At 40.9% G+C, this 15,046-nt stretch overlaps 1 protein-coding gene across 1 annotated transcript; it reads right to left on the bottom strand.

The window, feature by feature from the left end:
• Window positions 1-681: 681 nt before the first annotated feature.
• On the bottom strand, window positions 682-14,267 carry arih2 (ariadne homolog 2 (Drosophila)). The gene is made up of 15 exons (XM_068597960.1): window positions 14,158-14,267; window positions 10,593-11,142; window positions 9,040-9,107; window positions 8,712-8,784; window positions 7,895-8,036; window positions 6,308-6,429; window positions 5,743-5,852; window positions 4,818-4,935; window positions 4,590-4,640; window positions 4,316-4,337; window positions 3,642-3,793; window positions 3,153-3,296; window positions 2,699-2,767; window positions 2,368-2,493; window positions 682-1,898 (listed from the first exon to the last, which is right to left on the bottom strand). The coding sequence occupies exons 2-15, from the start codon at window positions 10,860-10,862 to the stop codon at window positions 1,827-1,829; spliced, it is 1,539 nt and encodes a 512-aa protein (XP_068454061.1). The 5' UTR covers window positions 10,863-11,142; window positions 14,158-14,267; the 3' UTR covers window positions 682-1,826.
• Between the last annotated feature and the right edge of the window lie 779 nt (window positions 14,268-15,046).

Below are 15,046 nucleotides of genomic sequence, written 5' to 3' on the forward strand. Positions count from 1 at the left end.
GCATTAGGGTAAAAACTACCACTTCAGAAAACTTGTCACCTTCACTTTAACTACTATTAACTTAAAATCAAAGGATTTGATCTTTGTGTGTGCATGCGTTGGTAATGAACTCATGAGACGGGGTCTGGTTTTAAAAACTCTTAGTAACTCTATTTCTGTATTAATGTACAACTGTTGAAAATTACAACCATTTTTTTTCTTCTTTTTAAACAATCTATATCAACAGCCATTTTCAAGAAGAAATGTGAACAATGTAAGCAGGAAGCAAAGAAAAAACAAGCAAAATAAAGTGAAGGGATTAATGTAAAGAAAGAGAAGCGCGCACAAGATGGGGAAGGAGACAAAATTACTGTTAACGTTTATTTTCTGCAGAGGAGTGTTTGAGCGTGACAATGTGAGCATGGCATGTGTGTGCAAATGCTATGTCAATGTTGGTGTGTGTGCTGTAGTGTGCATGAATGGCTGAGATTACATCATCTGATCAGTGGGGGTGCAAATGTTGGAGGTATTTTGGGGGTCTGGCTCACGCTGGTTTGGATCTACACTAGCTGAACACAATCAAGCAACAACATCAGTATGAGTATGTAAAGAGACAAGAACGGGTATTTCAGTAGTTGTTGTACTTTGACAACAATGACTAGCAACTATTTGCCGGCAGTAGCAGGTCAGGTACAAACAAACAAAGGGGGAAGGTGTGTTTATTGTGAAACACTGGCAAAAAAAACAAAAAACTAAAAGTCGTACTTTAAATACATCCACCTTATTCTTCTGTACTTTGTTTACATAATCATGCATGGTACTTAGGAAAATACTGTATAATATTTTAAGGAGTATGTGGGACTGTGAAGTCGCAGTTTTTCCACAGTAAACACACCATGTACACATTTATGGCAGAATAAAACGAAAACACACCTATACAATGAAAGGTCTCCATAATCTGCCATCGACTCCTGTCCTGGTAGATAATGTAGTTGGTTTCAAAATAAAGCAAGGGCAGTGACACCTTTTATTTAAAAAGTATCACCGACTCTACTTCCATGAAACCTTCTACGGCTACGCAATCATCTTTGTGGTTATCAACTACTTATTTTATTCATGTTAATTGAACTTTTTCAGTTCAGGAGAAGTAACTTAAATTCAAAGGAGCTTGGGAAAAGCAACTTTGCATGTGTTCTGTGCTATTCCTAGTATATGGTTCAGGCCAATCCGATAAGTACTACAGGTACAACTGCCAGCAAGTACCCCCTAGTCATTATGGTCTGCTTGAAACCACTAAATACAGATCCACAATCAGCACAGTGTCCTTAAGAAAGAAATGTACTTCATCCCCAACATCTTCCTGAACAAACGCTTCTCGATCCTTTAGACTTTTTGTCGCTAATTAATATTCCTGCGCCACATGATTTAATGGAACTGTTCTGACTCTTTCAACACACATGTTATTTTTAGCTGCTTGTGTCAGTGTCCAAATGCTTATTGTGGAATTAACACATACAAACAGTTTTCAGACGCATGACAATACCTTCAAATTTGACCTTCATGATTAGATCTGAAGAGCTGTAATGTGACGCTCTGGAGCCAAAACATGTAAATGTGGTGCGTCATGAGAACGAGAGAAAGAAAGGGAGATACAATCGTGCCATTCTGTGACCCTGCAGCATTACGGGAGCAAGAAGAGGGAAAGACTGAAAGAAAGGAGCGAATGAGCGAGTGGAAGCAAAAAGGAGGGGTCGGTATGACTGCATGGTCATGGAAGGAAGCAAAGATCGGGGGCAAGGAAGAAAGGAGGGAGGGAGATGCTGGTGCTTTGCAGTCGTGATGGAGCTTCAGGTGTCTTGGAAACCGTTCAGCAGCGTGCGTCGCTTCTTCTCAGCAATGTGCATCTGATTCTCCAGATCCTGTAAATAAAACGAAAACAGACAAGACATCAGTTATCATTGTTGATGACAATTCCAAAATAAAATGAGAAAATAAAAAGTTAAGTCAGAAGTGTTTCTTTTGCTTCTTTCTCAAATCTTTGCTGTTAAAAATATAAACTAAATGCTAAATGCTCTATTTAAACCTCACAATGACGATGTTAACATACTGTAATTATGATTAGCTGGTTGAATATTTACCATGTTCACCATCTTACTTTATTGTGTTAGCATGCAATAATGTATTAAAAGGCTGCTCAGGCCGATGAGAACATTTATAGTTTTGCATCCATTAAATCATAACCCATAAATATTGGACAAATTAAATGTTTGACTCGATGACGGTGCGAGATGAAAAGTCAGAGAATCAACAAAATACATACAAATCATTCTTAGCTCGAGCGTCTTCATCAAAATAAAGAAATCAGACGGTAAATCCAGTTGCTCTTACCCCTCTGTCGCTGGCGCTGATCTCCCCCTCGCCTCCCAACACTCCCCTCTCGTAGGTGTCGGCCCGCTCCACCTTCCACGACAGGTTCTCTATCTCCGCCTCCAGCTGAGCCTGCTGGTACTCAAACTGCAGGGAAGGACAGAGAAACTAGAGTTGCATATATTGTAGTTCACGTTCACATTGGTCGAATTAATTTGAGACATTTGTATGAAATGGTCAGTTCCTCCTTAAGTCTGAGTGGAGGTGACGGTGGGCCAATGAGGCCCCAACGTTGTTCTACAATGTGTGTTCTGCAATGATGAACAGGCGTTAAGAGGTGTTTGTTTCTCACCAGTTTCTTGCGTGGGCCGGACTCCATGTAATAGGCATAAGGGTACGTATACTGCAGTGTGTAGCGACACTGGAAATAAAGAAGTTTGGAAAATGTTCACTCAAAGTACGACTGGGTTAAAATAAAGGAAGGCACTGTATCCACATGGTACAAACGTCACTGATACAAATCTACTGGAGATGGAAAACATTAAGCCTTAAAAATTCAACTAATCCTGAAGAAAGTCTTTTTTCCCCAAAAAACATTTCACAACATGAACAAAGTGTGACAAAGTTGATCAACAAAAGTTTTCATTCTAGCGATCCAAATTCCTTGAAAGAGTGATGATATCTGAGTAACATTTTGTAACACTTATGCGAGTTGCAATTCTGCATCATGATGACACTGTGTGCTAACAAACTAACTACCTCTGCACTTAGCGCACACACACAGTTGCAGTTCAGTGTGCGAGTACCTTCGCCAGTAGCCTTGAAGCGTTATGCAGGTACTGCCAGTCGATCCAGGTGCCCAGGTTGTTCATCACTCTCTCCTGGATCTTCTCCTGGATCCTCTGGTATGTCTGAGCCTCCAACTGCAGAGACTTGTTGTGATTCTCCCACTGGCATGGTAAAGATTAAGAAATAAAAAGAATACAGAAAGATGATTCCACTGTAGATCAAGAGCTCTATGCTGAATTTGTCAGTGCTAATAAAAAGTTCTTTGGACACAAATGTCAACAAAAGACAGCAGGACAATGGCTGTTAAGCCTTAATCTGGAAATGAATCTTTCCTTGGTTTTGAGTTTCAGCATTTGGGCAGTAACAACGACTAGAAAGAGGTAATGAACCCGTCTCGTCTGTCAAGGTATTTATCCTTTCTTGATCAAGCATTTTCGCTCTGAATAAAGGTTGTTTTTTTTTAGCAAAATATAAATGGGTGGGGAAAAAAAGGACGACCGACTCACCCTCTCAAAGTAGAAGAGGTATTTCTTGAGCGCCTCTCTGGCCTGAGCCTGCTGGCTCTGGTTGACGATATCAGGGTTTTCTTTGTAGCGACTGCACTCGTAGTATTCACTGCCGTGAGTCTTCCAGTCGCCAAGACACATCCAACAGAAATCTTTCAGGACACACAAACACACATTTTTGGATTCCTTACTACATGCATGTATATGTACTGTGCGACACATTTGTATCATAGCCTAAAAGGTCAGCTCTTTTTTTTTTAAAAAGGGGACAATGTGCGGCCTTTAGGGGATCTATGGCAGAAATACAATATCATATTAGTATATTTTTCTTCATGTATAAGAATGTGAATGGAATGAAGAATAAGAATTGTTGTGCCCGTTGGGTTTTCTCTGTGCTTTCACGTCTGCCATCCTAGACCTGCTACCGGCTTGGCACCCAGATGTTTAAACATATACATATTTAAAATACATGTATAACAATATGTAATCTATTCAATTATATGGTCCTTTAATAATGGCAGGTGTTACCAAGAATAGATAAAAATGCAAATATAAATAAGAGAATTTCTAAAGACAACTTTCCACTAAGAATTTCCATTCAAGGGCCCAGATCAGTGAGTTCACAGGTCACTGGATCCGACTGGAGGTGTGAAACTATTAGGCAAACTACTTACCGTGTTTGCACTTGGAGCATTGCTGAAATAAACAGACACATGAGGAAGTCAAATTAGTAAACCAGTAACCTGACATAACAACCACGTTAGGTCACGATGAAAACAAGTAAGCTTAAAAAACTTTTGATAAAAATAAGTACATTCCAGGTAACATAGGCGTGATCTAACCATGTGTCGAACTACATTTAAGTTGCAGACTTCAGCTCTCAAAATCTGAATATATTTTTTACATTTCCTGTGTTCTGGAAAAGGGATATTTTCATCTCTGACTCACCATGTGATTGCACCCGCCGTTCTTCTCAATGCAAATATTGCACTTAGGACACTAAAGGAGAAAAACACATAAATATGATCCAATTAGAGTAAGGGACAAGTTATAGGACTGAATTGCAGATAAAAAATGATATGCATATTTATTTGTTTTTAAACCGTGTCCATGTTTACAAAATGACAGTATGTGTGCTTTTGTATGAGTGCGTGTACATGTACAGATCCATCATACATCTTTAGTGTGTGCGCTGATGTAGTTAGCCGTCTCCGAGTCATCTGCACATTTTGTCAGCCATCTCCGGATTGTTAAACAGTCCGTGGGTGCGTGGTACATCTGACGGCATTTAAAACTGAGACGGAAAAGAGACACACAAATACAGCACTTAGCACAAATCTGGATCGATTCAGGAACCATAGAATTTCTGAGTGACGGTTAAACCACACAAATCATTTACAAAGCCTAAATAAATAGGGGATTTTGTGGGCAATAAGCATTCGTTAACTGCAGGGGAAATGCGGCACCGTTTGCACTGTCCGTAACTCTTAATTTGGGATTTAATTTTTCCTGTTTTGTTGTAAATTATGTGATGTAAAAAAACAAGAACAGGTTAAGGAAGTCCAGTGCATGGTGCCATGCTGGCTTCCCTGATAAATAAAAGCTGAGGTCGTTGGTTCTTCCTTGCCTTTGTTTAAGTCAATGGATGCAGAAGAAACAGGTTTGGCATGCACAGAATGCATCAGTTCAGCCGAGTTAATTTACCATCGACACCAACATCAACATAAAAAGTGTCAAGTTTCTCTTTCAACACACCATCAGCTGTGTGGCCATCTGTCAAATGGGACTACTTGCATTCAACTTTTGTTAAATCAGTTTCTTTCTCAAGGATTGTATTTTCATTCTGTACTCTCTCGCAGTGCGCCTAAAAGAGTGTCATCTTATTCTTGGACCAGATCAAAATGCTACAAGACATGACAAAAAGGAAGCTGCAAAGAACGAACTGCTTTAGGATAAAACGTGTAATTCAGAGTCTGTGAGATAAATGAATGCAACAGTTATAAAGCCAGCTGTCAGGCAAAGAAATCTGCCTAACTAGTTGATTTTTTTTCATTTGAATCTGTCAAAGATGAAATCAGCACATTCGTTTTGTGTGTCCTACCAGAAGACTTCACTGCAGCGGCTACACTGCACCCTGCGCGCCCGGGGCTCCTGCACCTTGATGACAATGGGACAGTCGGCGCCTGGACATAATTGCAATTGGAAGTGACTCTGCGAGACAAAAGAGAGCAAGAGACAAAGCTTTAGTAATACATTCACAAAATTAACGGATTCATTATGACAATGACCCCCACGACCCAAAAAAGGTTGAAGAGACTGATGACGTGTTCACAAGAACATTCCGTTCTGTGGATTTTCCAGAGCAAGAGGGACATTGTTTCTGATTGTGTTTGTATGTTATTTTAAGTATCTATGTAGTCATTAGCCCCACAAAAAAAGTACCATTCACTGCAATTGGATGCATCAATCGCAGACACAAATTTTTTTTAATTTTTTTTTTTACGTGGGTTAACAATCTTGAAAACACCAATGTGTAATTTGAGAATTCAGGAATATATTTACACAATAACCCAGCTGGTGAGACGGACAATGCTGGGAAAAATAGCAAGAGAGCATTCAGATTTAATGCTTGAAAGATTTACTTGATACAAAATACACGCACACACCTCGACATAGTCTCTGAAGAGGTAGCGTCTGTATTTGTCCTTCAGCTCCTCTCCTGGCAGCAACGGCAGGACAAAGTCTTCTGGCATCTGCAGGGAACAGTCCTGAGCCATACACGAGACACCTGAACACACACACACACACACACACACACGGGGAAAAATATAAAAAAGGGTCAACATGTACACACACAGGCTGCACCTGCTGTTGGTGCGTTCCTTGACTGACGTGCCACAAAACTACCCCCATCATTAAATTCTGATCTGTGACTAAAACGTTCCTCCGGTTGTATTTGATTTACGCCGGCTGCGTTCTAGAGTTACAGTGACCCAGAAACCGGTTCAAGGTCATCTTTCATCAAAAAGGCGTCCTTCGTACAGCCGATAAAGAAACACTTATCAGGCTCAGAAGGACTCGGTTACATGAATCGACTTTATCAGAGAGGCAGTTAGAAAGTGGCACAGGGACACACAATTGGTGACTGCATACACATATGCTCACATGAGCACATACAAAACGCACTTGTGTTCCCACACACTCACAACTTAAGGACAAGGAGTCGGGTAAACTGTAAGCACTTTACCCCACACACCCACACACTGAGTGTATCGTACAAAACTTCAAACTGTTCTGTGTACACACCCACACTTCCATCTGCTCTCCTGCTGACATAAGCACACTTTCAGATACACACACAAATAATCATAGGTAGGAGGATGCCTGCCAGGTGCATTTTACACCCAATGAGTTATTTAAACCTCTTACACCATGGTTTGATAGTTGATGCTGATAAATTAGAATATCTTCTCTACAACAACGAGTGTAGTCCTTCAGTGCCTCATCAGAACAACTGCAATGTATGAGCTGTGAGACGGAAGTTTACCCGTCCCCTTTAAACTTATCGACGCAGACCAGCTCTCACATCTTATTCAACTCTGAACACATGACCTCACATTTGTGAATGAAAATATTGATATTGGGACAATGACGTGGCTGGATAGCTAGCTTGTATTGTTGTTAAACATAATGTCAGGTGATATCATAATAATAATAATATACTTATTTCAATGATTGATTTTGCGAGTATAACGTTTGCTTTCTGGCTCATAGCGGAGCCGAAATGTTCCATGAGCGGGACGGACTAAAAATATCTTCTTTTGCAAAGTCGTATCAACGTTTCAATTGCTGAAGAAACTTAAGGGATCTTAAAAATGGTTCCAGGTATTATCAAACCTTTAGGGTTACCAGGAAAACAAGTTAAATGGCTTGTGAAAAAAAGCAGATGATTATGGAAACAAAATGCTTGAAAATACAATTGAAATAGTCATAATTCACCTGCGTACATGTGGACACGCCTTAAGTGACTGAAAAAGCTTTCCCTGTTAAACTAAATACCACACTGCAAACCCTGCTTGTGAGGCCGGAAGCATAGGCCGATAGAAACGATAAAAGATCAGAAGTTGAAGCTGTGATGAGACTCTGATGGACAAGTGCACACGCACACAGCTCCACTCACCCACTCCAATACAAGCTTTGACGACTACACTGAAGCACAAACTCACAAACACACACAAAAACACTCTGCTCACCCACTCCGACACCATCTTTGACCAGGACAGTACAGTGCTGCTCCCAGCATGCTTTGCAGAAGGAGTGCTGGCAGGGCAGCGCCAGCAGGGCGTCTCTCCGCACAACCTGTAGACACACGCCACACTGGAGGGACTGAGGAGCCTGAAACACAGAAATCATGAACAAAGCGTCAAATCCATGATTGCACTGGAGTGTCGCACAAAAAAAGGTTGTTTAATAAAACACCACACCCAAATGATCCGAGAGTAGAGAATTGTAGCACAAGACTAAGCTAACATTTGTCTTAATTAATTAACTGATTGACAAGCATATTAAATTACAAAAGATGCTATATTGCATCTAAATTTACCAGTTATGCTTTTTTAAGTCTGATGATTATTTGTCAATCAACTCATCAAGTACGATTTCTTCATCACTGGATTATCTGATGGATTATTGCGACCAGATGACAATATGTCCTTACAGTCATTTTGCTGTGAATTAGTGGCAACAAGAAACAACGTAATATTGATTCCAGGATGAAACTGGTGATTTATTCACAGTGAAGAATGTTGTCACTGATTATATTTCTTTATTGTAGCTTTTACACGATTTTTTGTGTGAACACAAAGGAAGAAGAATGCTGAAGAAGAAGAGAACCATGCTGGAAACTAATAAACTGTTTTATAGTCATTATTAGCTGGGTCACAATATATGAATGATTAGTGATGATTAGTTATATATAAAAAGTATGAACAAAGTATGAACAAAACATGAAAGCTGTGTGTTCAAGTCCATGAGCAAGTCCTCTTTTATTGCATGCGGCCTTTTACTCACAGGTACTGATCTGCAGGTGCTGCTGGGCTGGACCAGAGCGTCTGACAAAAGCAGAGACGAGTTGGACTTAAATCTGAAGGAGGACAATGACAGAACCGTGGGTCATACAAAGATGAGACAGAAAAATATCAAACTGCAGTGCAAATAATGCTCGAGAGAAAAAGAAAATGAGGGAAATCAAAGAAAAATATTAAAAGGTAAAAAGAGCGAGACTGAAGAGGAACAGGAGAAAAAACAAGAGCCACAAGGGAATTGAGAAAAAAAAATGATGACTGCAAGAATGAAAATGAAAATTCAGGATTGGGGGGAAGCAACACAGGAGACATACCTGTCCAGGATTTGTGAAACCTGCCAGTGCAAATGCACCAGAATCAGTTTTGCTACCGCTGGTAAAACCTGAGAGACAAAGAGAGGCAACGGTTGCTGTGAAATGTTTCTTCAGTGACACATGAGTGACTTGGCCGTCTCATCTCGTCACTATAATAGATAATAAAAGGACTTCATGGGAAGGAAATCCTTCATGATTCTGACCCCACTGTGAAACTAACAGCAATATTTGGCTACAGAACCACAATGCCATCTTCCCAATAAACAGTAGAACTGAATCAATTATTTGATCATGTAACTAAAAGAAATAGCATCAATTACATTTTTTAAACTAAATAAAAACCTTGTTTGCTAAACACAGGTTCTTAATGTAAATATAAGCTCTGTTTGCATCTTATACTGTTGGAGATTGAATATATTTTTGCTTTATTGATCAACAACAAGACAAAATAAACAATTTGACAATTTGAAGGCATCACTTTGGACTGCAATATTATAATATAGACTGTAAGATTCAACCATCAATCAAAAAAACATTCTGTACATACAAGACAGTTTTAAAACAAAAAGCTGCAGCGACTCCATTAACACCATGTTTGTGTTGATTCATTTGCAGCCTAGAAAACTGAAATGCACCGTGGGTTAGGGTCTGACCTGCCTGCTGATGACAGGATGTGCTATCCAGTTGAAATGTGTGATTAAGTTGAGTGTTAATGCAAACAGTATGCAGACGCAAATATGACCTTTTCACAGCAGACATTTTGACTTGTCGTGGCAGGAGAAGCAGTGTTATTGATAACGTTAATGAGGGTTCTGCTATACTCATGTGCCTTGTGACAGTTAGACAGTGAGCCAGCATACACGCTGAAAGTGAAGCAGTTAAATTGAATTCACTTCACATTCGTTTGATCATTTACACCTGGGCTTCTTCTACTGCGACAAGTCAAAACTTCGTCTGTGAAAAGGGGTTTTTCGTCGTAGAGCATGAAAGGCCATTGTGCATAATTTGGGAATAAATGCATTAACAACTCAGAAGCATGTCTCAGCCTTCAAGTTGGTCACCAAGTGAGATTCAACTGTAACACAAGACCACTTAAAGAAGTACAGCAAATCCTGATAGTCAAGTTTTTCCACAATAGTAAACGGCCTCACAAACTGATATACAACCATTATCTTGTGAAACCTTATTTAAATTACTTTGCAAACATGTTTCAGTGCATAAACACCTATTTAATAACCACGAGTGAGCGTTAATGAAAGAACTTGTGCAATCCTCTTGTGACAGAAGCAGCAAAAATATGTCAAGGAGAACAACAGAAACGTGTTCTACTTCACACAGCTTCCCTAATCACGGACAGTAGGAGCAGGAGTGGGTTCAACTTGCTGCCGCCAATCAGAGGAACAAGACTCGGCCTGTGTAACGGCATTTTAAGTAGAAAATGACATCAGTTTGCTTCTTATTACAGTTTATGCAATACACAGCCAGAGGACTTATTGTTGGGATTATGAGTGCAGCATCCTGATTCCTGAACCCAGCTACAGATAGAAACTCACCTTCAGTGCAGCGGCCACAGCGTTAACCTCCTCTATCAACACCCTCTGACTCTCTTTGTAGGTCAGACAGGTGAACAAGTACTCCTCTGGATCAAAGGAGTCAGCGCTCTGTTGCTCCACGTCACTGGACACCCCTTCATAGTAGGTTGAGATGTCACCCTGATCTTCCTCGTCTCCTTCATCATCATCCTCATCTTCCTCCTCTTCAGAGTTCACCCCAAAGTCTTCCTCGTTGCTGTCCGACGCCTGGCTGTTCATGTCCACAGACATCCAGTCAATTTAATCAACCACCCGGACAGGTAGACGGCCCGCCTAACTGTCTGGTCCAAGTGGTTCAATTGGCGGAAGTGGGTTGTTTGAAGAGACACCTCGATGTGTCTCCCTGCGCTCCTTTCCACCGGCTTGTGTCCCCGCTAGGAGACACCCTGCCTTCCTGTCCGGCCGCCTGAGGCGCGTAGAGAGCGCACTCAGCAGCAGCGGAAGAAGCAGAAGAAGTCACACTCCCCGTCACTCATTTGGAAAGCTGGCTAACGGGGGCGCTCTGAACAGGCTGAAAAGAAGGAATTGGAAAAAAAGAATTAATAAATAAAAGTGCAAGAAACGGAGGAAAGGAAGTGGAGTAACAAAGGAAAACGCTGTGCCCATATTTTCTGTAAATGTTCCCGAACTTCTCAAACAATTTCATACTTTTACAAAACATAAGGATTCATATTAATATCCAACTTTAAAAACTTGACTGGAATCAAATGGCAATATATGGTTTATATGCTCAGGCTGTTTTTAACATTTCCATTTCTGTAGATGTCTGAGAACTTCTCAAAAGTTGTGTATTGGGAAGGGCTATCTTCAAGTAATCGTACAGGAAGCCCAGCGCTCTGCATTATCACCAGTGGGGACATTAATTGGATCTGCTGGACAAGCATCACTCATAACGCGCACACACACCGCTGGATCCAAAAGCTCAGCAGACTAAATATATGAGTTGTATTTCTTACAGTATCAACCAACAGCGCGCGCACACACACACACACACACACACACACACACACACACACACACACACACACACACACACACACACACACACACACACACACTTTGGGTCATGTCCAAAGTTCAGCATCACACTGTGATTACTCTTGATCTCTAATTAATCTAATCAATGGACATTTCTATGTAATTAAAAATGTCGATTGCCGTAGAATAATGTAGAATGTATGACCTAACTTAACACATTTTGGAGCACAAATTAGGAGATGCATTACTTTATAACTTTAACTGAAAGGGAGGTTACCAGCTGGTAATGTTCAATTTTACACGAATTATACACGTCCATTGAATGAACTTCACCGGGTGGTGCTCAAAAACCCCTAGTCACTTTGAGGGGGGTGACAACATTTCTTTCCTGTTTTGCCCACAGATTACACGCCTTTAGAAGAAAAGAAAATGGACCTGCAATAGATTTTGTAGCAATTTTTCAAGCCTTTTTCAAACCGGACTCTTCCTACAGAATTTCTTTGCACAACATATTCTGTTGCAGGCCAACGCGAGCTAGTAAGTTAGCAGTCAGTTGTTGCTAAACTTTTGAGTGTGCCTTTCCTCACCAGCCGTTAACCTGTTATTACAGATTGTCATAATATAATGTGCTTAATTTGGTTTATATATATATATATATATATATATATATATATATATATATATATATATATATATATATATATATATATATAGTGTGGCCTGTTGACAACCTGTGTGCTAGATAGAAGACAAGCTAGCCATGATCTAAAGGCCATGGGCTGTGACTGGATTAGGGCCAAGGTCCCTCCCAGCCTGCGCAGTTGATCAGATCTCAGCTACACCTAGCCTGCTCACCATTCGACTCACTGCTCTTCAATGCTATGAATCTTTAAAATCATACTTGTTACTTCCTTCCAAACAATCTGCTTTCGTTGTCTAGGTGCATCTTCGGCCCCACTTCAGTCTCTAGTTTTGGATATAAACATGACAGGATTTTATACTCCGCTCTTGCTTATATATCCTGTATTTATTTTTAAATACACTGGAGATCTGATAAACATGTGTGGGACACACGGCATGGGTTAAGCTGTAAGACACGATTTAGAGGATTAGCTGAAGATGCTTTGGATTTAGGGATGAGGGAAACAGACAAACCTCAATAGTAGTTAACTCTGTGAGAGACCGGTAAGTAATACTGGACACACAGCAGGGCATGAAAGCCTATCTCAATTGGAATCAAACCAAGATTCTTGCAAGCACAGCAAAGCAAGACTAGATTGATGCTATAAATGGTGGCAATGGTGTCTTAATCATTTTTGCAGATCTCTTTTATAGAGGCCCAAAGTGTGAGGCACGATATGCATATTTTACACTACGATGACTTCCGAAATCATTGAAAAAGTCAGTTAAAAATGTCTAAAAAAAAAAACTTAACAATACAGTGGCAACTGGACATGGGATTGTACATACTTAACTCAGATTGGGCGATATGCATTGCCTTGTTCCACCCCAACATCACATTCCTTTGAATGCATCTAGCATTAACGGAGCAGCACTAGTGTCAGGCCCTTAACGTATGTCCTCGTCAGGATGCTGGTCCTCTTCCACAGTGGCATCACTGTTCTATTGTGCTTTTTAATGTGGATGGTCGCTTGGGTTTTCTCTTGCTAAAACGTGTCCTCGCGCCGCACAATATGAGTCTAATAACTTTGAACGGAAAGTTACCAGATACCCTGACGCTAATACAAGGGTTGACACCACTGTCGGCTCATCTCGACCTGTGATGTGCATGCACTACGGCTGAGAGACACCGGATCAAAGCAGTATGCCGGCAATTAAATGTGACTTAGCAAAAAAACAACAACCAATATGATATAAAAACAAGGTTAGCCGGCCCCGGTGCCAGGCCAGCGACATTCCGCCCGGTCCTGGCTAAAAATAGGCAGCCAACTGGGTGACACACATCTCGCTAATGTCTCACGGCGACTCCGCCGCACTGGTCTGATAGCCCGTCTTGGGGGATGGGGAGCCAGAGGACGGGGACAGATTTAACAACGTAAAATAAATAAAAACACCCCGGCTTGGTTGTTGCGGGACATCGGCATGTTGGTACGATTTCGGTACAGACGTACACAAAAGGACGGGGGATGAAGTCAAATACACAAAAAGGCTGGCCAATTTACCGTTAGCCGGATTAGCTTCCTGGCTAGCGTACCGGCAGTAAACGTTACATCCAGCAGCGGAGACACGGCATGCCCAACCCGCGAGGCGCACGAGTCAAACTGGCGTGTAATTTGCGGAGAAAACTGCAAAAGCTTTTGAGAAAAGGTTATTTGTTGCGGCTCTAAAATGTCCAACACAAGAGCTAGCCCCGTTAGCCAACCCCCCACCCCCTTCTTTATCGTTGTCTCCCGCTGTGCAGCCGCCTCTCACCCACTCCAGCCCGGGGATTGAGATGTAAACAAGGCCCTCTGGAGCTCGGGACCACATCGACACATTTACACAACTATGGCTGTTAATCCCGCAGGTCAGAGGCGGTGTTTTTTACCTCTCGGAGAAGCGTCGGCTTTGTCTGCGTTGACTACCAGGAGGTTTTTCTTGTGTGTGGGGGAAATCGGAGCGACTCTGTCCGCTTGGCTAGTAGGCGGAAGATCGACAATTAGAGGTGCTTATAAATTACGTCACTTCCGCGTTTCGCGTGCCTACCTCCTCTCTCTTCTAGGACCTACGACATGCAGCAGTTTGAGCCTATGCGTAGTGCTGTCCATTAATACTTTAGCAGTATTACAAGAATTAAGCAACATCTTACCAATAAACAATCACGAGCATTATTACAGGAGTTTCAGAGGTTCATTTAATATGAATAACCTTCCAACGACTTGGACTCATCTTTAGCTAATGTCAGGATTACAACTTCATGACAATTCTTATTTTCTAGTGTATCGAAAGCGTACACATATACATGACATAAATAAGAGGAAAAAACTTTTCTTCTTCCCCAATATTGTTTTCCTACGCTTTTGTTCTTCAGCGTTGTGTGAATTTTGCACAAAAACTAACAACACACTTTTAATTTCATGAAATAGACACATTGAATTTGTTTAATAAGTTTTGGTCCTTTTGCAGTTTGTGCTTTTGGGGTTCTACTATCAGTATTAAAATAAACGTATTTCACATATTAGATACTTATTGGCTGGTAGTCCATGCACAGGTCGACCATGAGGTGTGTTTATGCCTTCTGGGACGAGTAAGGGAATGTTTCCATATTAATACACAAATCATCATTAATCATTAAATTAAATGAACTGCATTACCATGTTTGATATTCAAATGGTATCACACCAGTCCCCATGTGGGTGATGTATTTGTACATTTAAGTGTATTGCACTGTTTCTTTATAGTGCATTATTACATTGTTCCCTCGCCGGTACAGCAAC

Source organism: Clinocottus analis, unplaced genomic scaffold, assembly GCF_023055335.1.
Source record: "Clinocottus analis isolate CAN_PGR_092001 unplaced genomic scaffold, fCliAna1.0.p SCAF_4, whole genome shotgun sequence".
In the NCBI taxonomy this organism is placed as follows: Eukaryota; Metazoa; Chordata; class Actinopteri; order Perciformes; family Cottidae; genus Clinocottus; species Clinocottus analis.